This window comes from Temnothorax americanus, unplaced genomic scaffold, assembly GCF_048541705.1.
Source record: "Temnothorax americanus isolate GAGA-0224 unplaced genomic scaffold, ASM4854170v1 Scaffold78, whole genome shotgun sequence".
NCBI lineage: Eukaryota > Metazoa > Arthropoda > Insecta > Hymenoptera > Formicidae > Temnothorax > Temnothorax americanus.
The window spans coordinates 74,857-92,343 of NW_027509801.1; the positions used below are offsets into that span (position 1 = coordinate 74,857).

Here is a 17,487-nt window from a genome sequence, read left to right on the forward strand (position 1 = left end):
GAATATAATCACTAAAACGTTTGGTGGTCAACCGTTTTCCCAGAAAAGAAGAAAAACCGTATGCTCACGCCATTGGTCGTATGACTCTGTGCTATTAGTCAGAAAAATTGTATTTGGCACCCAAATTAACTTTGATAGGGCTCAATCGACGCGGAATCGTTTGGTGGTCACGAATATTGTCATTAAAACGTTTGGTGGTAAATCGTTTTCCTAAGAAATAGAAAAAACCGTACTCTCACGCCATTGGTCGCATGACTCCGTGACGTTAGCTCGGTAATTTGATGGATAAACATTATTTATCAATCAAATTGACTTCCATACGGCTCAATCGACGCGGAATCGTTTGGTGGTCACGAATATAATCACTAAAACGTTTGGTGGTCAACCGTTTTCCCAGAAAAGAAGAAAAACCGTATGCTCACGCCATTGGTCGTATGACTCTGTGCTATTAGTCAGAAAAATTGTATTTGGCACCCAAATTAACTTTGATAGGGCTCAATCGACGCGGAATCGTTTGGTGGTCACGAATATTGTCATTAAAACGTTTGGTGGTAAATCGTTTTCCTAAGAAATAGAAAAAACCGTACTCTCACGCCATTGGTCGCATGACTCCGTGACGTTAGCTCGGTAATTTGATGGATAAACATTATTTATCAATCAAATTGACTTCCATACGGCTCAATCGACGCGGAATCGTTTGGTGGTCACGAATATAATCACTAAAACGTTTGGTGGTCAACCGTTTTCCCAGAAAAGAAGAAAAACCGTATGCTCACGCCATTGGTCGTATGACTCTGTGCTATTAGTCAGAAAAATTGTATTTGGCACCCAAATTAACTTTGATAGGGCTCAATCGACGCGGAATCGTTTGGTGGTCACGAATATTGTCATTAAAACGTTTGGTGGTAAATCGTTTTCCTAAGAAATAGAAAAAACCGTACTCTCACGCCATTGGTCGCATGACTCCGTGACGTTAGCTCGGTAATTTGATGGATAAACATTATTTATCAATCAAATTGACTTCCATACGGCTCAATCGACGCGGAATCGTTTGGTGGTCACGAATATAATCACTAAAACGTTTGGTGGTCAACCGTTTTCCCAGAAAAGAAGAAAAACCGTATGCTCACGCCATTGGTCGTATGACTCTGTGCTATTAGTCAGAAAAATTGTATTTGGCACCCAAATTAACTTTGATAGGGCTCAATCGACGCGGAATCGTTTGGTGGTCACGAATATTGTCATTAAAACGTTTGGTGGTAAATCGTTTTCCTAAGAAATAGAAAAAACCGTACTCTCACGCCATTGGTCGCATGACTCCGTGACGTTAGCTCGGTAATTTGATGGATAAACATTATTTATCAATCAAATTGACTTCCATACGGCTCAATCGACGCGGAATCGTTTGGTGGTCACGAATATAATCACTAAAACGTTTGGTGGTCAACCGTTTTCCCAGAAAAGAAGAAAAACCGTATGCTCACGCCATTGGTCGTATGACTCTGTGCTATTAGTCAGAAAAATTGTATTTGGCACCCAAATTAACTTTGATAGGGCTCAATCGACGCGGAATCGTTTGGTGGTCACGAATATTGTCATTAAAACGTTTGGTGGTAAATCGTTTTCCTAAGAAATAGAAAAAACCGTACTCTCACGCCATTGGTCGCATGACTCCGTGACGTTAGCTCGGTAATTTGATGGATAAACATTATTTATCAATCAAATTGACTTCCATACGGCTCAATCGACGCGGAATCGTTTGGTGGTCACCAATATAATCACTAAAACGTTTGGTGGTCAACCGTTTTCCCAGAAAAGAAGAAAAACCGTATGCTCACGCCATTGGTCGTATGACTCTGTGCTATTAGTCAGAAAAATTGTATTTGGCACCCAAATTAACTTTGATAGGGCTCAATCGACGCGGAATCGTTTGGTGGTCACGAATATTGTCATTAAAACGTTTGGTGGTAAATCGTTTTCCTAAGAAATAGAAAAAACCGTACTCTCACGCCATTGGTCGCATGACTCCGTGACGTTAGCTCGGTAATTTGATGGATAAACATTATTTATCAATCAAATTGACTTCCATACGGCTCAATCGACGCGGAATCGTTTGGTGGTCACGAATATAATCACTAAAACGTTTGGTGGTCAACCGTTTTCCCAGAAAAGAAGAAAAACCGTATGCTCACGCCATTGGTCGTATGACTCTGTGCTATTAGTCAGAAAAATTGTATTTGGCACCCAAATTAACTTTGATAGGGCTCAATCGACGCGGAATCGTTTGGTGGTCACGAATATTGTCATTAAAACGTTTGGTGGTAAATCGTTTTCCTAAGAAATAGAAAAAACCGTACTCTCACGCCATTGGTCGCATGACTCCGTGACGTTAGCTCGGTAATTTGATGGATAAACATTATTTATCAATCAAATTGACTTCCATACGGCTCAATCGACGCGGAATCGTTTGGTGGTCACGAATATAATCACTAAAACGTTTGGTGGTCAACCGTTTTCCCAGAAAAGAAGAAAAACCGTATGCTCACGCCATTGGTCGTATGACTCTGTGCTATTAGTCAGAAAAATTGTATTTGGCACCCAAATTAACTTTGATAGGGCTCAATCGACGCGGAATCGTTTGGTGGTCACGAATATTGTCATTAAAACGTTTGGTGGTAAATCGTTTTCCTAAGAAATAGAAAAAACCGTACTCTCACGCCATTGGTCGCATGACTCCGTGACGTTAGCTCGGTAATTTGATGGATAAACATTATTTATCAATCAAATTGACTTCCATACGGCTCAATCGACGCGGAATCGTTTGGTGGTCACGAATATAATCACTAAAACGTTTGGTGGTCAACCGTTTTCCCAGAAAAGAAGAAAAACCGTATGCTCACGCCATTGGTCGTATGACTCTGTGCTATTAGTCAGAAAAATTGTATTTGGCACCCAAATTAACTTTGATAGGGCTCAATCGACGCGGAATCGTTTGGTGGTCACGAATATTGTCATTAAAACGTTTGGTGGTAAATCGTTTTCCTAAGAAATAGAAAAAACCGTACTCTCACGCCATTGGTCGCATGACTCCGTGACGTTAGCTCGGTAATTTGATGGATAAACATTATTTATCAATCAAATTGACTTCCATACGGCTCAATCGACGCGGAATCGTTTGGTGGTCACGAATATAATCACTAAAACGTTTGGTGGTCAACCGTTTTCCCAGAAAAGAAGAAAAACCGTATGCTCACGCCATTGGTCGTATGACTCTGTGCTATTAGTCAGAAAAATTGTATTTGGCACCCAAATTAACTTTGATAGGGCTCAATCGACGCGGAATCGTTTGGTGGTCACGAATATTGTCATTAAAACGTTTGGTGGTAAATCGTTTTCCTAAGAAATAGAAAAAACCGTACTCTCACGCCATTGGTCGCATGACTCCGTGACGTTAGCTCGGTAATTTGATGAATAAACATTATTTATGCGATGTGAATCGGCCAGTAAGTTATTGCTCCGGCCGTCTTCTTTTCTGGGAAAACGGTTGACCACCAAACGTTTTAGTGATTATATTCGTGACCACCAAACGATTCCGCGTCGATTGAGCCGTATGGAAGTCAATTTGATTGATAAATAATGTTTATTCATCAAATTACCGAGCTAACGTCACGGAGTCATGCGACCAATGGCGTGAGAGTGCGGTTTTTATCTATTTCTTAGGAAAACGATTTACCACCAAACGTTTTAATGACAATATTCGTGACCACCAAACGATTCCGCGTCGATTGAGCCCTATCAAAGTTAATTTGGGTGCCAAATACAATTTTTCTGACTAATAGCACAGAGTCATACGACCAATGGCGTGAGCATACGGTTTTTCTTCTTTTCTGGGAAAACGGTTGACCACCAAACGTTTTAGTGATTATATTCGCGACCACCAAACGATTCCGCGTCGATTGAGCCGTATGGAAGTCAATTTGATTGATAAATAATGTTTATTCCATCAAATTACCGAGCTAACGTCACGGAGTCATGCGACCAATGGCGTGAGAGTACGGTTTTTTCTATTTCTTAGGAAAACGATTTACCACCAAACGTTTTAATGACAATATTCGTGACCACCAAACGATTCCGCGTCGATTGAGCCCTATCAAAGTTAATTTGGGTGCCAAATACAATTTTTCTGACTAATAGCACAGAGTCATACGACCAATGGCGTGAGCATACGGTTTTTCTTCTTTTCTGGGAAAACGGTTGACCACCAAACGTTTTAGTGATTATATTCGTGACCACCAAACGATTCCGCGTCGATTGAGCCGTATGGAAGTCAATTTGATTGATAAATAATGTTTATCCATCAAATTACCGAGCTAACGTCACGGAGTCATGCGACCAATGGCGTGAGAGTACGGTTTTTTCTATTTCTTAGGAAAACGATTTACCACCAAACGTTTTAATGACAATATTCGTGACCACCAAACGATTCCGCGTCGATTGAGCCCTATCAAAGTTAATTTGGGTGCCAAATACAATTTTTCTGACTAATAGCACAGAGTCATACGACCAATGGCGTGAGCATACGGTTTTTCCTTTTTTCTGGGAAAACGGTTGACCACCAAACGTTTTAGTGATTATATTCGTGACCACCAAACGATTCCGCGTCGATTGAGCCGTATGGAAGTCAATTTGATTGATAAATAATGTTTATCCATCAAATTACCGAGCTAACGTCACGGAGTCATGCGACCAATGGCGTGAGAGTACGGTTTTTTCTATTTCTTAGGAAAACGATTTACCACCAAACGTTTTAATGACAATATTCGTGACCACCAAACGATTCCGCGTCGATTGAGCCCTATCAAAGTTAATTTGGGTGCCAAATACAATTTTTCTGACTAATAGCACAGAGTCATACGACCAATGGCGTGAGCATACGGTTTTTCTTCTTTTCTGGGAAAACGGTTGACCACCAAACGTTTTAGTGATTATATTCGCTGACCACCAAACGATTCCGCGTCGATTGAGCCGTATGGAAGTCAATTTGATTGATAAATAATGTTTATCCATCAAATTACCGAGCTAACGTCACGGAGTCATGCGACCAATGGCGTGAGAGTACGGTTTTTTCTATTTCTTAGGAAAACGATTTACCACCAAACGTTTTAATGACAATATTCGTGACCACCAAACGATTCCGCGTCGATTGAGCCCTATCAAAGTTAATTTGGGTGCCAAATACAATTTTTCTGACTAATAGCACAGAGTCATACGACCAATGGCGTGAGCATACGGTTTTTCTTCTTTTCTGGGAAAACGGTTGACCACCAAACGTTTTAGTGATTATATTCGCGACCACCAAACGATTCCGCGTCGATTGAGCCGTATGGAAGTCAATTTGATTGATAAATAATGTTTATCCATCAAATTACCGAGCTAACGTCACGGAGTCATGCGACCAATGGCGTGAGAGTACGGTTTTTTCTATTTCTTAGGAAAACGATTTACCACCAAACGTTTTAATGACAATATTCGTGACCACCAAACGATTCCGCGTCGATTGAACCCTATCAAAGTCAATTTGGGTGACAAATACAATTTTTCTGACTAATAGCACAGGGTCATACGACCAATGGCGTGAGCATACGGTTTTTCCTTTTTTCTGGGAAAGCGGTTGACCACCAAACGTTTTACTGATTATATTCGTGACCACCAAACGATTCCGCGTCGATTGAGCCGTATGGAAGTCAATTTGATTGATAAATAATGTTTATCCATCAAATTACCGAGCTAACGTCACGGAGTCATGCGACCAATGGCGTGAGAGTACGGTTTTTTCTATTTCTTAGGAAAACGATTGACCACCAAACGTTTTAATAACGATATTCGTGACCACCAAACGATTCCGCGTCGATTGAGCCCTATCAAAGTCAATTTGGGTGATAAATACAATTGTTCCAAATACGGCATTATGCGCATACGGTTTTTTTTATTTTCTGGGAAAACGGTTGACCACCAAACGTTTTACCGGTTATATTCGTGACCACCAAACGATTCCGCGTCGAATGAGCTATAAAAAAGTTAAATTGGTTGAAAAATAAAAATTGTCCGGCTAACTTCACACCAGAAATTTTATTTTTATTTTACAGGAAAACGACTAACCACCAAACGATCGGACTAGACTACCAAAGACCACCAAACGACCACCAATCGATTCCAATTAATGAAAGTTCGATACGTTGAAGTTGTCCGGCCAACTTCATAGAGGTGGGAACGCGACACGATTTGGAATAATTGAAATCGGAATGTTGGCCATCATGAAGCATTATTTTTTTTTTTCCCCTAACCGTGTCGTGTCCGTGTGCGCGCATACTGCCGCATACACTGGCATAGAAGTGTGTGGTGTGTGTTTATGTTTACATCGTGATCGCGGCTGTATGCTGTACGTACGTAGACAGACGTCGTCGGTTTTTGCGAGCTTCTCAGAACGAGCCGATCCCTTTTTTCCAACGGATGTTTGTGACCCGTTGTTATAAAGCTGTACAAAGCTGTCCAACCTCGACGAGTGAGTATTTGAATCGCGAGGAAAGAGAGAGTGCGAGAATAACGAATGTCTTGTTTAAATAGGTAAACGGTTTTCAGTCGTAAGAAAAATCTAAGAGGAACTCTAATCTCCGATCACTATTTATGTTTGAGACTATTTTTGTTCGCGCATCGAATTATAAGGGAGCTTTGTTGAACCGTGGACATTTCATCTTCTAAACTGTTCGATCTAAACTGTTGGAATTGTATAAAAAAAAAAGAAAAACTGCTACGTATAAGATATTTCAGGCAAACGATAAAAAGTACAATTTTAGAAACACACTTGATTAAGAATATATACTTAATATATACTTATATTATATCAAGGCTCGGTTGCACCAACGTGGTATTAATTTATAACTTTAGCTTAACTCACTCTTCGTCTCTTTTTAACTGTCCCCCTTAGAAAGAGACGCAAGAGCGAGTTGAACCAAGGCTCTCTCCAAGGTTGAAGTTTACGCGACGTTGGTGCAATCGGGCCTAAGAGGCTTTTGAGCATATTGAAATTTGTTCCGATAACGGCGGCGAATCAGGGAAACGTCAGTTGCAACGCGAGTACGCTTTGTTTCTAGAAAGGACCGGAAGCGAGCCAGCATGCCGGAGCCCGTGAATCACCAGGTAAACGCCGCTCGTAAGACGTTCCAGACTTTGTACCAGATCTCCAAACTGCTCAACACGAATCTCGATCCGACTACTTTGAGCATCTGCGTCAGACTGTGCGAGAATGGGGTGAATCCGCACGCTCTCGCAACCGTGGTGAAGGAACTTCAACGAGAAGTCAAGGCGACGAACGACGCGCAACTGGAATCGACCGCCAGCAAGACTGGCGTGAGATCGGCGAGTGAACGCGACCAAGTATAACGCTGTTGCACCGTCCTCGGAATTTATTTCAGAATTTATCTCGCGTTGTTCGATAAATGGTCTCGAATGTAGATAGCATATATATTTCATTTATTATACAAACTAATAAACGTACAATAGAGATTTAACGCTTGATAGAAGATCGACAACTTTTTGCTGAAAACGACTCGAAAAAAAAATTTCTCAAAAAAATACTTTTTGTAAAAAAGTTTATCAGAAACGCAGTAACGCGTCTCGAGTACGAAAGATTACAACTCTCCTTTCTTCGTCTTGGCACTTGGCTTTCTCAATGACTCGTCGACTAAAAAGTTTTGTTCCTGGAAAGAGATCGATGTTCGCTGCAATCTTTCGCAACATTTACAAACGCGTTAGCGCGTTAGGATTTTGTCGTTACCTTTAGCGATGGATAATACGTTTGCCCTTCGATAGTAACGCGAGCCACTTCGGGATGCCGCAGCAAATAATTTTTACCTTCGAGAGCGTGAGATCCGTCGTGGAACATGAATATATAACGTTTATTTTCGATTGGATATCTGCACAATAATCATACGATAATGCTCTTAAAGCATCTGTGCGCGTGAAATTTTAGGTGTAACGATGTTCTACCTCTCCACAGTGATATGATTGTTTTGTAGGCCAGTCTGCCAAATACGCGTCGCGATATCGGCTTGCTCCTCCGAGACGTTTGACTGGAGGTCTACGAACGTCATAACGCCTTTCCCCTTTTTCGTCAGTTTCAGCATACTTTCTGGATTCCTCGTGTCTAGCTGCGCGATGGATCGCGCGTTTAAAACAAGCAAAGTGTTAAAACGAGTCAACTTGCGCACCCTTGATCCTACGCCACAGCTTAATCGACAGCCACGGACTATCGTGTAGACGCGATAGATGAGATTATATGTATATCACCTTGGATACATCTATCTTTGGAAGGGGTCGCAAGTGTTCTGGCAATTCGTCTGGCTCCAGGGGTTCGTCGTTTTCCTAAGACATTACTTTTGTCTTATAGGTACAACATTCATAGAGAGAGAGAGAGAGAGAGAGAGAGAGACACAAGAAATGATTTGTTTTTTTTTTTAAATCTGAGAATCGAACATAACGGCCATACTTCCCACTGTTCCAGCAAGTGTTCCAGATCAGCTTCCGTCATATCTCGTATATCCTTGTCGCGCCACGATTTCTTTTTTCGTTCTTTAGTGGTCGACGTTGTCGCGACCATCGTGACGAAGAGCGCAACCAAGCTCAGGACAATAATCCTCGATTCCATTTTGCAACCAATGGGAGGGAAAAATCACGTCTCTGTCAAGGATTTATCGTCGGACACTCCACGACCATTACAGGCGGATCTCTGAAAATCCAAGGAAGATCTCTGTTCGGTTCGAATTAACGACGGGAGTTAACACGCGGAAATCAACCGAACTCAACATTTGAATTTTGAATGTCACAGAATTATTCGTGTTACGCCGAGAGAGAGATTCCGACGTTTCTCAGAATAATATAGAAAAGAGTTTAGCTTTGGCAGCATTTAAAAATTAAATTTTGAATTTAGTAAGAAACAAAAAGCACGATAAAAGATTTAACAAATAGCGAGTAGAAATTTCGCCGATATCTATTACCTTCGGTTAAACCTGCTCTGACAACTCACAATAGTCACAATTACGCGACGATGAACGTCGTACGATCGTACTGCCAGAACCTGCCAGAAACCAAAACCGAGAACGTCCGGAACGACGAACGACCCCGAGACCCGAGGGCCAGACACGCCGACGCACGTGACACGAGTGCCGCGCGTACCAATCTACCAACCAAATGAAAAAAGGACTAGGAAAAGAAAAGATGCGGAACCGCAATCTAGTGGGATTCCTGACGTCTGATTGGCTGGAGTGTGTAGTGCGCGCTGGTTGAGCATGCCGCGCGGAGGGTTCGACCAATCGCAGGCAAGATCCGCGCGACAGCGATTGGCGAATCGCGGCAAGCGGCAACTCTATTTGCTCTGGGAAGCGCGGTGACACGGAAAACGCGGTGGCGAACTGGCGAAGCAATTTAGCAAAGACCATCAACTATGCGCGCACGGCGCGCGCACATTAGGGATAATGGGGATTAGGGTTTCCGTTGTATCGCCCCCGATCCCGATGTTATGTCGTTTGTTATCGCGCGTCGCGACGTCGCGAGCTTGGTGAATGTTGTACGTTGTATGCCGGCCGCGGCCGCGACACGCCGCACCTCTCAAAGAGATACAAAAGCGCCTGTCGTGCGCGTATTTACGTATATCCGTACACGAGCAAGTATGGCATCCAACATCCAACCTTTCCCCCGCGTGAGTTCTGACTTCTGACTTCTGACTACTCTCGACTAGTGTTGACTAGCGACTAGCGACGAACGTAACCTCTTCCGAGGTTCCGAGTTCCGAGCGATTTACGCAACGCACGGCGCACGGCACGGATTCTCTCTCGTTCAGGGGCGACGCTCGCCGCTCGCGCAACGATCCTGCGATCCTGCGACCTGCGATTCCGGCGAGTCTGCTTATTCGCTTAGAACGGGAAGCGATAGGTAGGGACGTAAGCAACCGTTGTCTAAAACGGCAATGACGGTCAGACCAGTCAATTAGGATTTTGATAAGTGATGAGCGCTTATTTTGCGCATTGGCGCAAACGCCGCTCGTACGTACAGTACAGTTCGAGTTGAAGTTGTAGTTGTAGTTGTAGTTGAAATGTCGAGTTATCGCGTCTCGCGTTTATTAAATTACACTGATGTACATCACGAAACGGAGATACGTGTATTAATGTTGAAATTTATATTAATACGCGTATGTGTGTACGTATGCATAACGGTACTTGCGCATATGTCGACATCTAAATACTTGGAGCGGCATACTTGTGTCAACACATATTGCTTTTCATTAATTATACGCGCGCGCGCGTTTAAAAGTAAATATTAAATTAATAATATTTAATAAAAATGTTCTCTTATTTCGTGTTTCTATAGGCGGTGACCTGTAGCGCGCGTGATGAGTGTTCGACAACGATAATGTCAACGTGAAGCGTCCTTCAGTTGAATATGTCGTTTACCGGTGAGCTAGATGTTTGCGAAGCAGTCGTGTCCCATCGAACAATGGCCAAGTCTAACTTTATGGAGAGCGACGCGGAACACGGCGCAGCTCTGTTAAAGCAAGAGAGCGTCGGGGAAAGTGAGGTAAAGACGTGGATAGCGTTGGTTAAAGTGGATCGATCGCGTGTGGATCACCGACGTACCGATGAGATTCCTATATTTCGTAGATTGTCAATGAGGAAATACACATACACATTATGAATACGAATGGACGTTTGACAGACAAAGCCACGCGCCAGACGGAGTCTACTACGGATTTCGAGAAGGGTCTCGAAAGTTGTGACGACGTGGCCACCAGATTCGACGCGTCCATACGTACCGTTCCATTGTCGGAGAATTCGTCGATCGCCGAGAAATGGGATTCTGAAAATGTTCGAGCATCCGTTTTGAAGGTAAACGTTCGAAAATCGAACGCTCGCGCTCTATTTTTAAACCGATAAGTGTCGCGTTACTTCAGCGGTTGATTGTTTTTGCACAATTTTTATGTACGACGTCACGCACAGGAAAACGAGTCCGAGGAACTAGAAGATGACGAGGAGACAATCGCCACTTTTGTCACCGCGGCTGGACAACAGCTGGCTCTGTATGCCGTGGAAGACTCGGACGAGATATTTGCCGTGGCTGTTTACGACGAGTCCGACGAACCTCCGAGTAACTTTCAGTTTCTTATGAAGTAAGTCCCCGTGAGAGAGAGACGCAAACTCACTTAGCTTCGATTAAAGCCTTTGGTTTTTAAACTCTACTTTTTTTAACGACGAAAAAACTTGGTTTTAATCAAGTGCTGATCTCTATTTTGGTCTTCTTTTCCTTTTGATTCGTTTTGTACGTCGGTTGCCAGAACTATAGCTATGGATGTAATTACAGAGCAGATGTGGAACGTCTGATAGGTGAGGGTGCCGTGCGAACGGTGAAGAAACCATCGCAGATGAAGAAACGGGTGTTTACTGCCCAACCGCCAATGTTTTGTCGCAAGGAGGAATCTGAAGTGAATGACGAGACGTCTACCTGCGATACCCGCGACACCGCGGTCAACGCTAAGAAAACCGTTGCACGGGAAGAGAACGGACGAGGACACGCGTATGAAACTTACCAAAACTATAGCAACTTTAAGATTAGTTCAAAGCCTAGTGATAGCGTTCAGGCATCTGTCGACGAACAATCGGATATTACGTATCTCATGACGGACGACGCGGTGGATAATATTGTGAATATCGGTATGTATACAAGATTGGATAAATGCATAAAAAGTAATAAAAGCTATTTTTAAATTTAGGTATCGTGCGTACGTTGTTTTGTTCTAGACGTTCAATCTGCTCGAAAAAAAATATCGTTTGTGTAATTTTAAAACTCAGCACGTTGAGGCAACAATTCCAGTCATATCTTATAAATATGTCATGTATATGAGTAAATACCAAGATATGCAAATAACGCGTTACGTTACCTTTTTCCCTATAAATGTGCAAGGTCTGAATAACACGGATCTTTTTAGGTAAGCAACCGGCGGAACGTCGAGATAATCTCGACGTTGAGGACGAGTTGATGGAGCATTCAACGGTACAATATATCCTCTTGGAAGCTGATCGTCAGTCTGACTCAGAGTTGACGTTTGACGAGATCCAAGCGACATTGCGGAATATGAAGGTTTCCCGCGAGAAATCATTGGAAACGAACGACGAAAAGTCCGACAACGTGCAAGACGATAAATCAAATATACAGGAAGATTGTGCGTCTTTGACGAAGGCTAAATCATCGTTAAATGAAGACGCGGATAAACTTGAATCTTACGTGTCGTCGCATTCGACGCGCGACCGAACACGCACTTCCGTCTCGGAGAACGATCGGCAGCGATTAATCGACGCATTGACCGATTTGCCATCGTCGACAACGGCGACCACCCCGCAGACGCCACTAAAGGTCAAACGATCGCGGAAGCAGCAATTGATCTCCGTGGATCGGGATGACGGAGAGATCATCATACAGCCGGCATCGATGTTGAACGAGGAACTGACCGGCAAGAAACGCACCGCTCGGCGACGCCAGTTGTCATCGCAGATACGTGTCGATGTAACCAAAGCAAAGAGAATTAAACGGACAAAACAAATTAAGCGAACGAAGCGGCGGAAGGTAAATGCCGCGCACAAAAGCGCGTGGGAACGTACACGTGTCGCGTTTTTATTTTTGAAAATTTCACGATCCACGTTTGCAACCTTCGTCCAATGTTTGCAATTTTTTTTAATACTTGTGAATTATATTTGTTCAGTTATAGTCGCTCAACGATCACGCCTGTTACGCGTACTTGCAAAATTAAATATCGAAGGTTTTCAAAGAGTCGAAAATTATACGTGTCGACATCTTTAAGCGCTAATCATGAATGTTCCCTTAAATTAGTTTTCTAATGTGTCGAAATTCAGGTCGTGGAGGTGATCGACCTGGATGTCGACGAAGAAGAGCAACAAATGACGCGCAACGTGGTGGAGATTACTCTTGACGATAACAAGGACAAGTATTCCAGCGACAAAGAGAACGAAATTATCATGGTGAGGGATTCGGATTCCGACGACAGTGATGACGAGGAAGAAGAGGAAGAGGAGAACGCTAAATGGCAGCCCGGTGGACATTTGACGAAGCTCAATGGTGTGATACGTTGCGAGTATTGTTCTAGAAACTTTCGCTACCGACGTACTCTCAAAATGCATCTCTCGGTGTGCCAGAACGCGCCAACGAAAGCTCTCAATCTCGGCAAGAGAAAACCAAAGGATAAAGAAAATCAGAAAGTCAAAAAGCAGTATCCCTGCAAAATCTGCCAGGAGAAGTTTGACGTGGCTGTTACCTTGGCGCGTCACGTTCGCTTAGTCCACTTGCAGAGGAAGAAGCACAAGTTGAGCCTCTCTCCAGCAATGTAAATCAATATTTTTTTTTTCTACATACGTTCTAATACAACGCGGTCAAAGTCATAGATTTTGTTATTTATTATTTCACATAAATCTAATATCCAGCTTTTTTACGATTTCTCATCGTTTATTTGACAGAACTCCGAGCAAATCCTTGAGATCAGTTCAACGGAAGGAAACAACTTCGACGAAAGAGGAGGAATCGATTGACGAAGACAACGCGACAAAGAGAGAACTCAGCATGCTCACCAGAGTGAAGAGAAAACGGAAGCAAAGGACGAAGTACCCGTTAGAGACGAAAAAGCTCGCGTGCACGGACTGCGGCAGGTGGTTCCCAAGTACAGCTCTACTAGATGCGCACAGTTTGCAACATGGCACTAAGAAATCAGGTATATGTCGAACGTAAAGAAAAACGTGATTAGAGAGGAGGGAGGGAGGGAAGGAGGGGGGGAGAGAGAGAGAGAATGTAGACTATATGAGATATATATATAAAGACTATAAAGTAAGACTTAATTAGAATCCAGCTTTGACGTACATATAAACTACCTCTGAAAGAGAATATTTAAAAGAGAATTTAAAAAATTATATATTTATATTTGTATTTAATTCAGAGATTTTAGTTGAGCCTTCTTATTTTCATGATAACGTATGTGTGTATTTAACAACGGCAAATTTTAATACATATATAAGTTTTAATTGACTCTTTTTTGCATAATAAATTAAATATTGACGTGAAAATCAAGAGACACGGTAGTGTCTCGCGACACTACCGTGTCTTACGCGAAGCGAGACCGCATCGTGTAAAAAATACCGCAATCTATAAGTGACGAACGAGTGAGAGCCAAGATCGCGGTAGATTTTATCTGTCTACGTTTCGTTGTTGTTTTACTTGTAGAGCACGTACGCAAGTGCCACATCTGTAAGAAGCTCATCAAGTCCAGGTTGCTATTTCTGCGACATTTGAAAATGCACAACGATACCCAGCGCAACTCTGGCAGCTCGTCCAGGATCCTGCGACGGAAGCTGCGCGCCCGGCCGAGCACACGTAAAATCGCATCACCCCGCAAACGAGGTCGACCGAGGAAGTTCTGATCTCTCTCGCTCGCGAGCACGATGTACACGACTATACTCGTACCATCGCCATCACTCGGACGTTGTTACGCCGTTTCCTTTTTCTAAATAATGCTCTGTCATTTTTTCACCAGAGATGACGTCACTTTTACGATAAGACATTAGCTTGAATGTAAACGGCAAGTAAAATCCCGCAATGTTTACATATCTCTTTCGTCCATTTATGTTCGAAACTCGCTTATCGAGAAATCGAGAGACTACAAGTCCCCAAACTTGTTTTTTTTTTTTTGACAGGGCAATTAACTTCATATTAGGGGCAGTTCGGAGTTGTTTGCGGTTGTACTTTGCAACGAGCAAAATTTTCAAGAGACTTTAAAATCATTTATTGAAAACGTAAGAAATTTTAATTTCAATAATTTATGGGGAGAATTATTGATAATATAAGTTGAAAGTAAAGATTTCTTTTGGATATTGTAATAAATCTACTTTCAAAAAATTTCTAGCTACGATCCGTTGCTTCGAAATACTTATAGACACTTCGGGATCTTGTTGAGAGATCTCTGATTAACATCCACTACATGCACGTAAGTGCCAGCGGATCTTTGTAAATAAAATGACGCGCGGTAGGTTTTTTTAGAAGTTTGGCGATATATATACAATTTGTGTATATATATATATATATATATATATGTACACTAATTAATAAGGATAATAACAAGTTGGTAATAACAAGATGTAAGGTCGTGTGTATAAACGTTGCGATATTCGCCCTTACTTTGTCTGAAATGCAATAAAATGATGAAACAAGGCTGTGACGTCGTAGATTCTATACGTTTGCTGTGCGTATTATATTTTTTTTTCCTGTGAAATATTAAAAGTAAGAGGGGGACGTTAACTACGTATTCTAAATTATCTTATGTATGTACCTGCTATATTTTTCTTCAAAAAAACTCGGAAACTGTGGGATAATCTACCGGGAACGGTACTCGGTGCAATTAAAGTTCCTCGTTCGCCGAAAGATCACAGATAAGAAAAAAAGAACGAGAAAATATCGCAAGTATGTACAAAATGTGCAGCTAAAAAGAACAGATATACTGCCAAAGTACCGAATCGAGTACATCAAGATTAAGGGAAATTAAATAAATATTTAAAAAAAAAACCCCCCAAAGAAAACCACCTATTACACGTTTAGAATACAATAGGAGTCGTGCCTTCCAAAGATATTTATTACACATTTAGATCGCGATAAAAATCAATTTCTTAAATGACGTAGAGAGTCTAACTTTTTCAAAGAAACACACATATCTGTTTCACGCTTTTGCCTTACTCCAGGTTATTCTGTCTTCATAAAATTGGATAACGATCTGAGGACATTTGGCATTGGCTTCTTTGGCAGACACCATGTCAACTGCCTCCGTTCCTTTCCTACGCAAACAAACGTACTTCCGTTGGTTGTCTATTGGCTTCAACGTGTTTTCAACGTACTCACATTACCTCGCATTCTTTTTCCGTACTTCCGACAAACGTACATTTACGACGTACAGATGGACATGTCACTCACCATTGTATCAAGTACATCAACTCTCCATTGTCATCCGCCGAGCCAAGGATTTTATCCGCTTCCAACCCTCTTTTGAATCCTCTATCGTCATCATCTTCCATCGCCCTTTTCCCGTTATTCATCTCATCAAGGTGGTCGATACACAAATATCTCCAACTTCCTCCACGGGTAGGAATTTATCTCGGTTTTGCCTAGCATACGACACAAACGATACGCGATGTCACTGGAATGGAATAAAGCGCGAGGAAAAAAAAAAAAAAAAAAAAAAAAAAAAGTGAATGAAGAAAATAAATAAATTAAAAAGAAATGGATAACGTTTGAAAATAGATTGAAACGTGGCAACTTTAATGCGACGAATACGTAGATAGAGAATTGAAATGTAAGATATTTATAGCGTTTTTCACTGGCAGAGCTGGTACGCACTCAGTGCACATTAAAGCTGTTGTACACTGATTTAATCTCTAATATTCAAAGTAAAATGCAAATATTTCGACTGATAAAATACGCAGTACATTTTTTATCAAATAATGCAATCATGATTTAACCTGTTTATACTAAGCATACACATTACGTTGATTTGTGTACGACGGCTTGCACTAAATGCGCACCAGCTCTGCCAGTGAAAAACGCTATTAGATATGAGGGGGCAAGCTTAGGCCAAGGTAATAATAGAAAAGTTGACTTACCTGACGCGTTCGCAACCACGCCGGATTTTCAAATTTGACTTTCAAGCCGCCAGTTTTGCGTGCGCGGTTTCCGCAAACATAAAATACGTACGCATCATGTTCTTACACGTATCGCATTATATTATATTACCAAAAGAGGTTTTTGTTTTGTAATGTAGAATGAAGAATTATCGCTGTCGCGCACATAGCGTCAATTTGATACAGTAGGGGCCCAACGTGTAACACTGGTATTCGTGACACTGGTAACAATTTACAATACCAAGTGTATTAAAAAGCGCGCACGTCGTCGAGCGTGTGGCCTCCACGAGTCCACACTTCACACTCCACACAGCAATTTACCCACAGACTTCTATACGCTACTAGCCTGTTCATCGTGGCCATTGTGCCCGGCGTTGTGATTTCGTCTTTCGAGCACGTTCGCGTGTGCTAGAAAGAGACAAGGGGAACCCAACCGCCATTGTGTAACATTGTAAGTTGCGTATATAGATATATGCACCAGGACCAGGTGCGTGGTGGTCGGTGGTGCGTACACTGCGTACCGAGTGCTCTTTCACTCCCTGTCCCTACTCGCCTACCTCGCGTACACTGGCGTACACACGGCGTCATGGCGTCAATAAAAGAAACGTGCTATTGTTTGACTACAAATTGATAATAAAAGTAAGCGCATGGTTTTCCAAACTTCGTTTCCACCAATAAGGAGGAACACGTAGCATGGCCAGACGCCAGACTCTAT

At 42.2% G+C, this 17,487-nt stretch overlaps 4 protein-coding genes and 1 long non-coding RNA gene across 12 annotated transcripts; 3 read left to right on the top strand and 2 right to left on the bottom strand.

The window, feature by feature from the left end:
- The first annotated feature begins 5,856 nt into the window (after nucleotides 1–5,856).
- Nucleotides 5,857–6,255, top strand: LOC143906999 (uncharacterized). Its single transcript, XR_013259699.1, has 2 exons — nucleotides 5,857–6,077; nucleotides 6,147–6,255. It is a non-coding gene; the product is annotated as an uncharacterized LOC143906999 (long non-coding RNA).
- An 88-nt stretch (nucleotides 6,256–6,343) lies between these two features.
- On the top strand, nucleotides 6,344–7,568 carry LOC143906992 (mitotic-spindle organizing protein 1). Of its 2 annotated transcripts, none has more exons than XM_077423443.1 (2): nucleotides 6,344–6,624; nucleotides 7,152–7,568. In XM_077423443.1, the coding sequence occupies exons 1-2, from the start codon at nucleotides 6,608–6,610 to the stop codon at nucleotides 7,438–7,440; spliced, it is 306 nt and encodes a 101-aa protein (XP_077279569.1). In that variant the 5' UTR covers nucleotides 6,344–6,607; the 3' UTR covers nucleotides 7,441–7,568. The 2 variants fall into 2 exon arrangements, with proteins under 2 accessions (XP_077279569.1, XP_077279570.1); XM_077423444.1 differs by having other exon boundaries at nucleotides 6,359–6,562.
- On the bottom strand, nucleotides 7,510–9,214 carry Boca (LDLR chaperone boca). Of its 3 annotated transcripts, none has more exons than XM_077423429.1 (6): nucleotides 9,054–9,214; nucleotides 8,546–8,785; nucleotides 8,347–8,421; nucleotides 8,047–8,207; nucleotides 7,835–7,973; nucleotides 7,510–7,757 (listed from the first exon to the last, which is right to left on the bottom strand). In XM_077423429.1, exons 2-6 carry the CDS (start codon nucleotides 8,702–8,704, stop codon nucleotides 7,689–7,691), a joined length of 603 nt encoding a protein of 200 aa, XP_077279555.1. In that variant the 5' UTR covers nucleotides 8,705–8,785; nucleotides 9,054–9,214; the 3' UTR covers nucleotides 7,510–7,688. The 3 variants fall into 3 exon arrangements, with proteins under 3 accessions (XP_077279555.1, XP_077279556.1, XP_077279557.1); XM_077423430.1 differs by having other exon boundaries at nucleotides 9,083–9,210; XM_077423431.1 differs by having other exon boundaries at nucleotides 9,092–9,180.
- Nucleotides 9,215–9,500: 286 nt separating this feature from the next.
- LOC143906959 (uncharacterized) lies at nucleotides 9,501–15,315 on the top strand. Of its 4 annotated transcripts, none has more exons than XM_077423375.1 (9): nucleotides 9,501–10,106; nucleotides 10,423–10,629; nucleotides 10,713–10,937; nucleotides 11,049–11,218; nucleotides 11,410–11,759; nucleotides 12,035–12,669; nucleotides 12,957–13,444; nucleotides 13,575–13,825; nucleotides 14,332–15,315. In XM_077423375.1, exons 2-9 carry the CDS (start codon nucleotides 10,495–10,497, stop codon nucleotides 14,526–14,528), a joined length of 2,451 nt encoding a protein of 816 aa, XP_077279501.1. In that variant the 5' UTR covers nucleotides 9,501–10,106; nucleotides 10,423–10,494; the 3' UTR covers nucleotides 14,529–15,315. The 4 variants fall into 4 exon arrangements, with proteins under 4 accessions (XP_077279501.1, XP_077279504.1, XP_077279500.1 ...); XM_077423378.1 differs by having other exon boundaries at nucleotides 9,501–9,950; XM_077423374.1 differs by having other exon boundaries at nucleotides 9,502–9,987.
- A 400-nt stretch (nucleotides 15,316–15,715) lies between these two features.
- LOC143906994 (chromobox protein homolog 5-like) lies at nucleotides 15,716–17,485 on the bottom strand. Of its 2 annotated transcripts, none has more exons than XM_077423449.1 (3): nucleotides 16,755–17,485; nucleotides 16,069–16,291; nucleotides 15,716–15,932 (listed from the first exon to the last, which is right to left on the bottom strand). In XM_077423449.1, the coding sequence occupies exons 2-3, from the start codon at nucleotides 16,188–16,190 to the stop codon at nucleotides 15,818–15,820; spliced, it is 237 nt and encodes a 78-aa protein (XP_077279575.1). In that variant the 5' UTR covers nucleotides 16,191–16,291; nucleotides 16,755–17,485; the 3' UTR covers nucleotides 15,716–15,817. The 2 variants fall into 2 exon arrangements, with proteins under 2 accessions (XP_077279575.1, XP_077279574.1); XM_077423448.1 differs by having other exon boundaries at nucleotides 16,069–16,259; nucleotides 16,755–17,483.
- Between the last annotated feature and the right edge of the window lie 2 nt (nucleotides 17,486–17,487).

What these genes read in the sequence shown, in the direction of transcription:
- Boca (XM_077423429.1), bottom strand. Translation starts at nt 8,704, where the DNA reads ATGGAATCGAGGATTATTGTCCTGAGCTTGGTTGCGCTCTTCGTCACG. An exon ending in CAAAGATAGATGTATCCAAG is followed by an intron (nt 8,208 to 8,346) that starts GTGATATACATA and finishes TCCATCGCGCAG; the next exon opens with CTAGACACGAGGAATCCAGA. An exon ending in AATCATATCACTGTGGAGAG is followed by an intron (nt 7,974 to 8,046) that starts GTAGAACATCGT and finishes ATTATTGTGCAG; the next exon opens with ATATCCAATCGAAAATAAAC.
- LOC143906959 (XM_077423375.1), top strand. Translation starts at nt 10,495, where the DNA reads ATGTCGTTTACCGGTGAGCTAGATGTTTGCGAAGCAGTCGTGTCCCAT. An exon ending in AACTTTCAGTTTCTTATGAA is followed by an intron (nt 11,219 to 11,409) that starts GTAAGTCCCCGT and finishes ATGTAATTACAG; the next exon opens with AGCAGATGTGGAACGTCTGA. An exon ending in GGATAATATTGTGAATATCG is followed by an intron (nt 11,760 to 12,034) that starts GTATGTATACAA and finishes GGATCTTTTTAG; the next exon opens with GTAAGCAACCGGCGGAACGT.
- LOC143906994 (XM_077423449.1), bottom strand. Translation starts at nt 16,190, where the DNA reads ATGAATAACGGGAAAAGGGCGATGGAAGATGATGACGATAGAGGATTC. An exon ending in TTGATGTACTTGATACAATG is followed by an intron (nt 15,933 to 16,068) that starts GTGAGTGACATG and finishes TTGTTTGCGTAG; the next exon opens with GAAAGGAACGGAGGCAGTTG.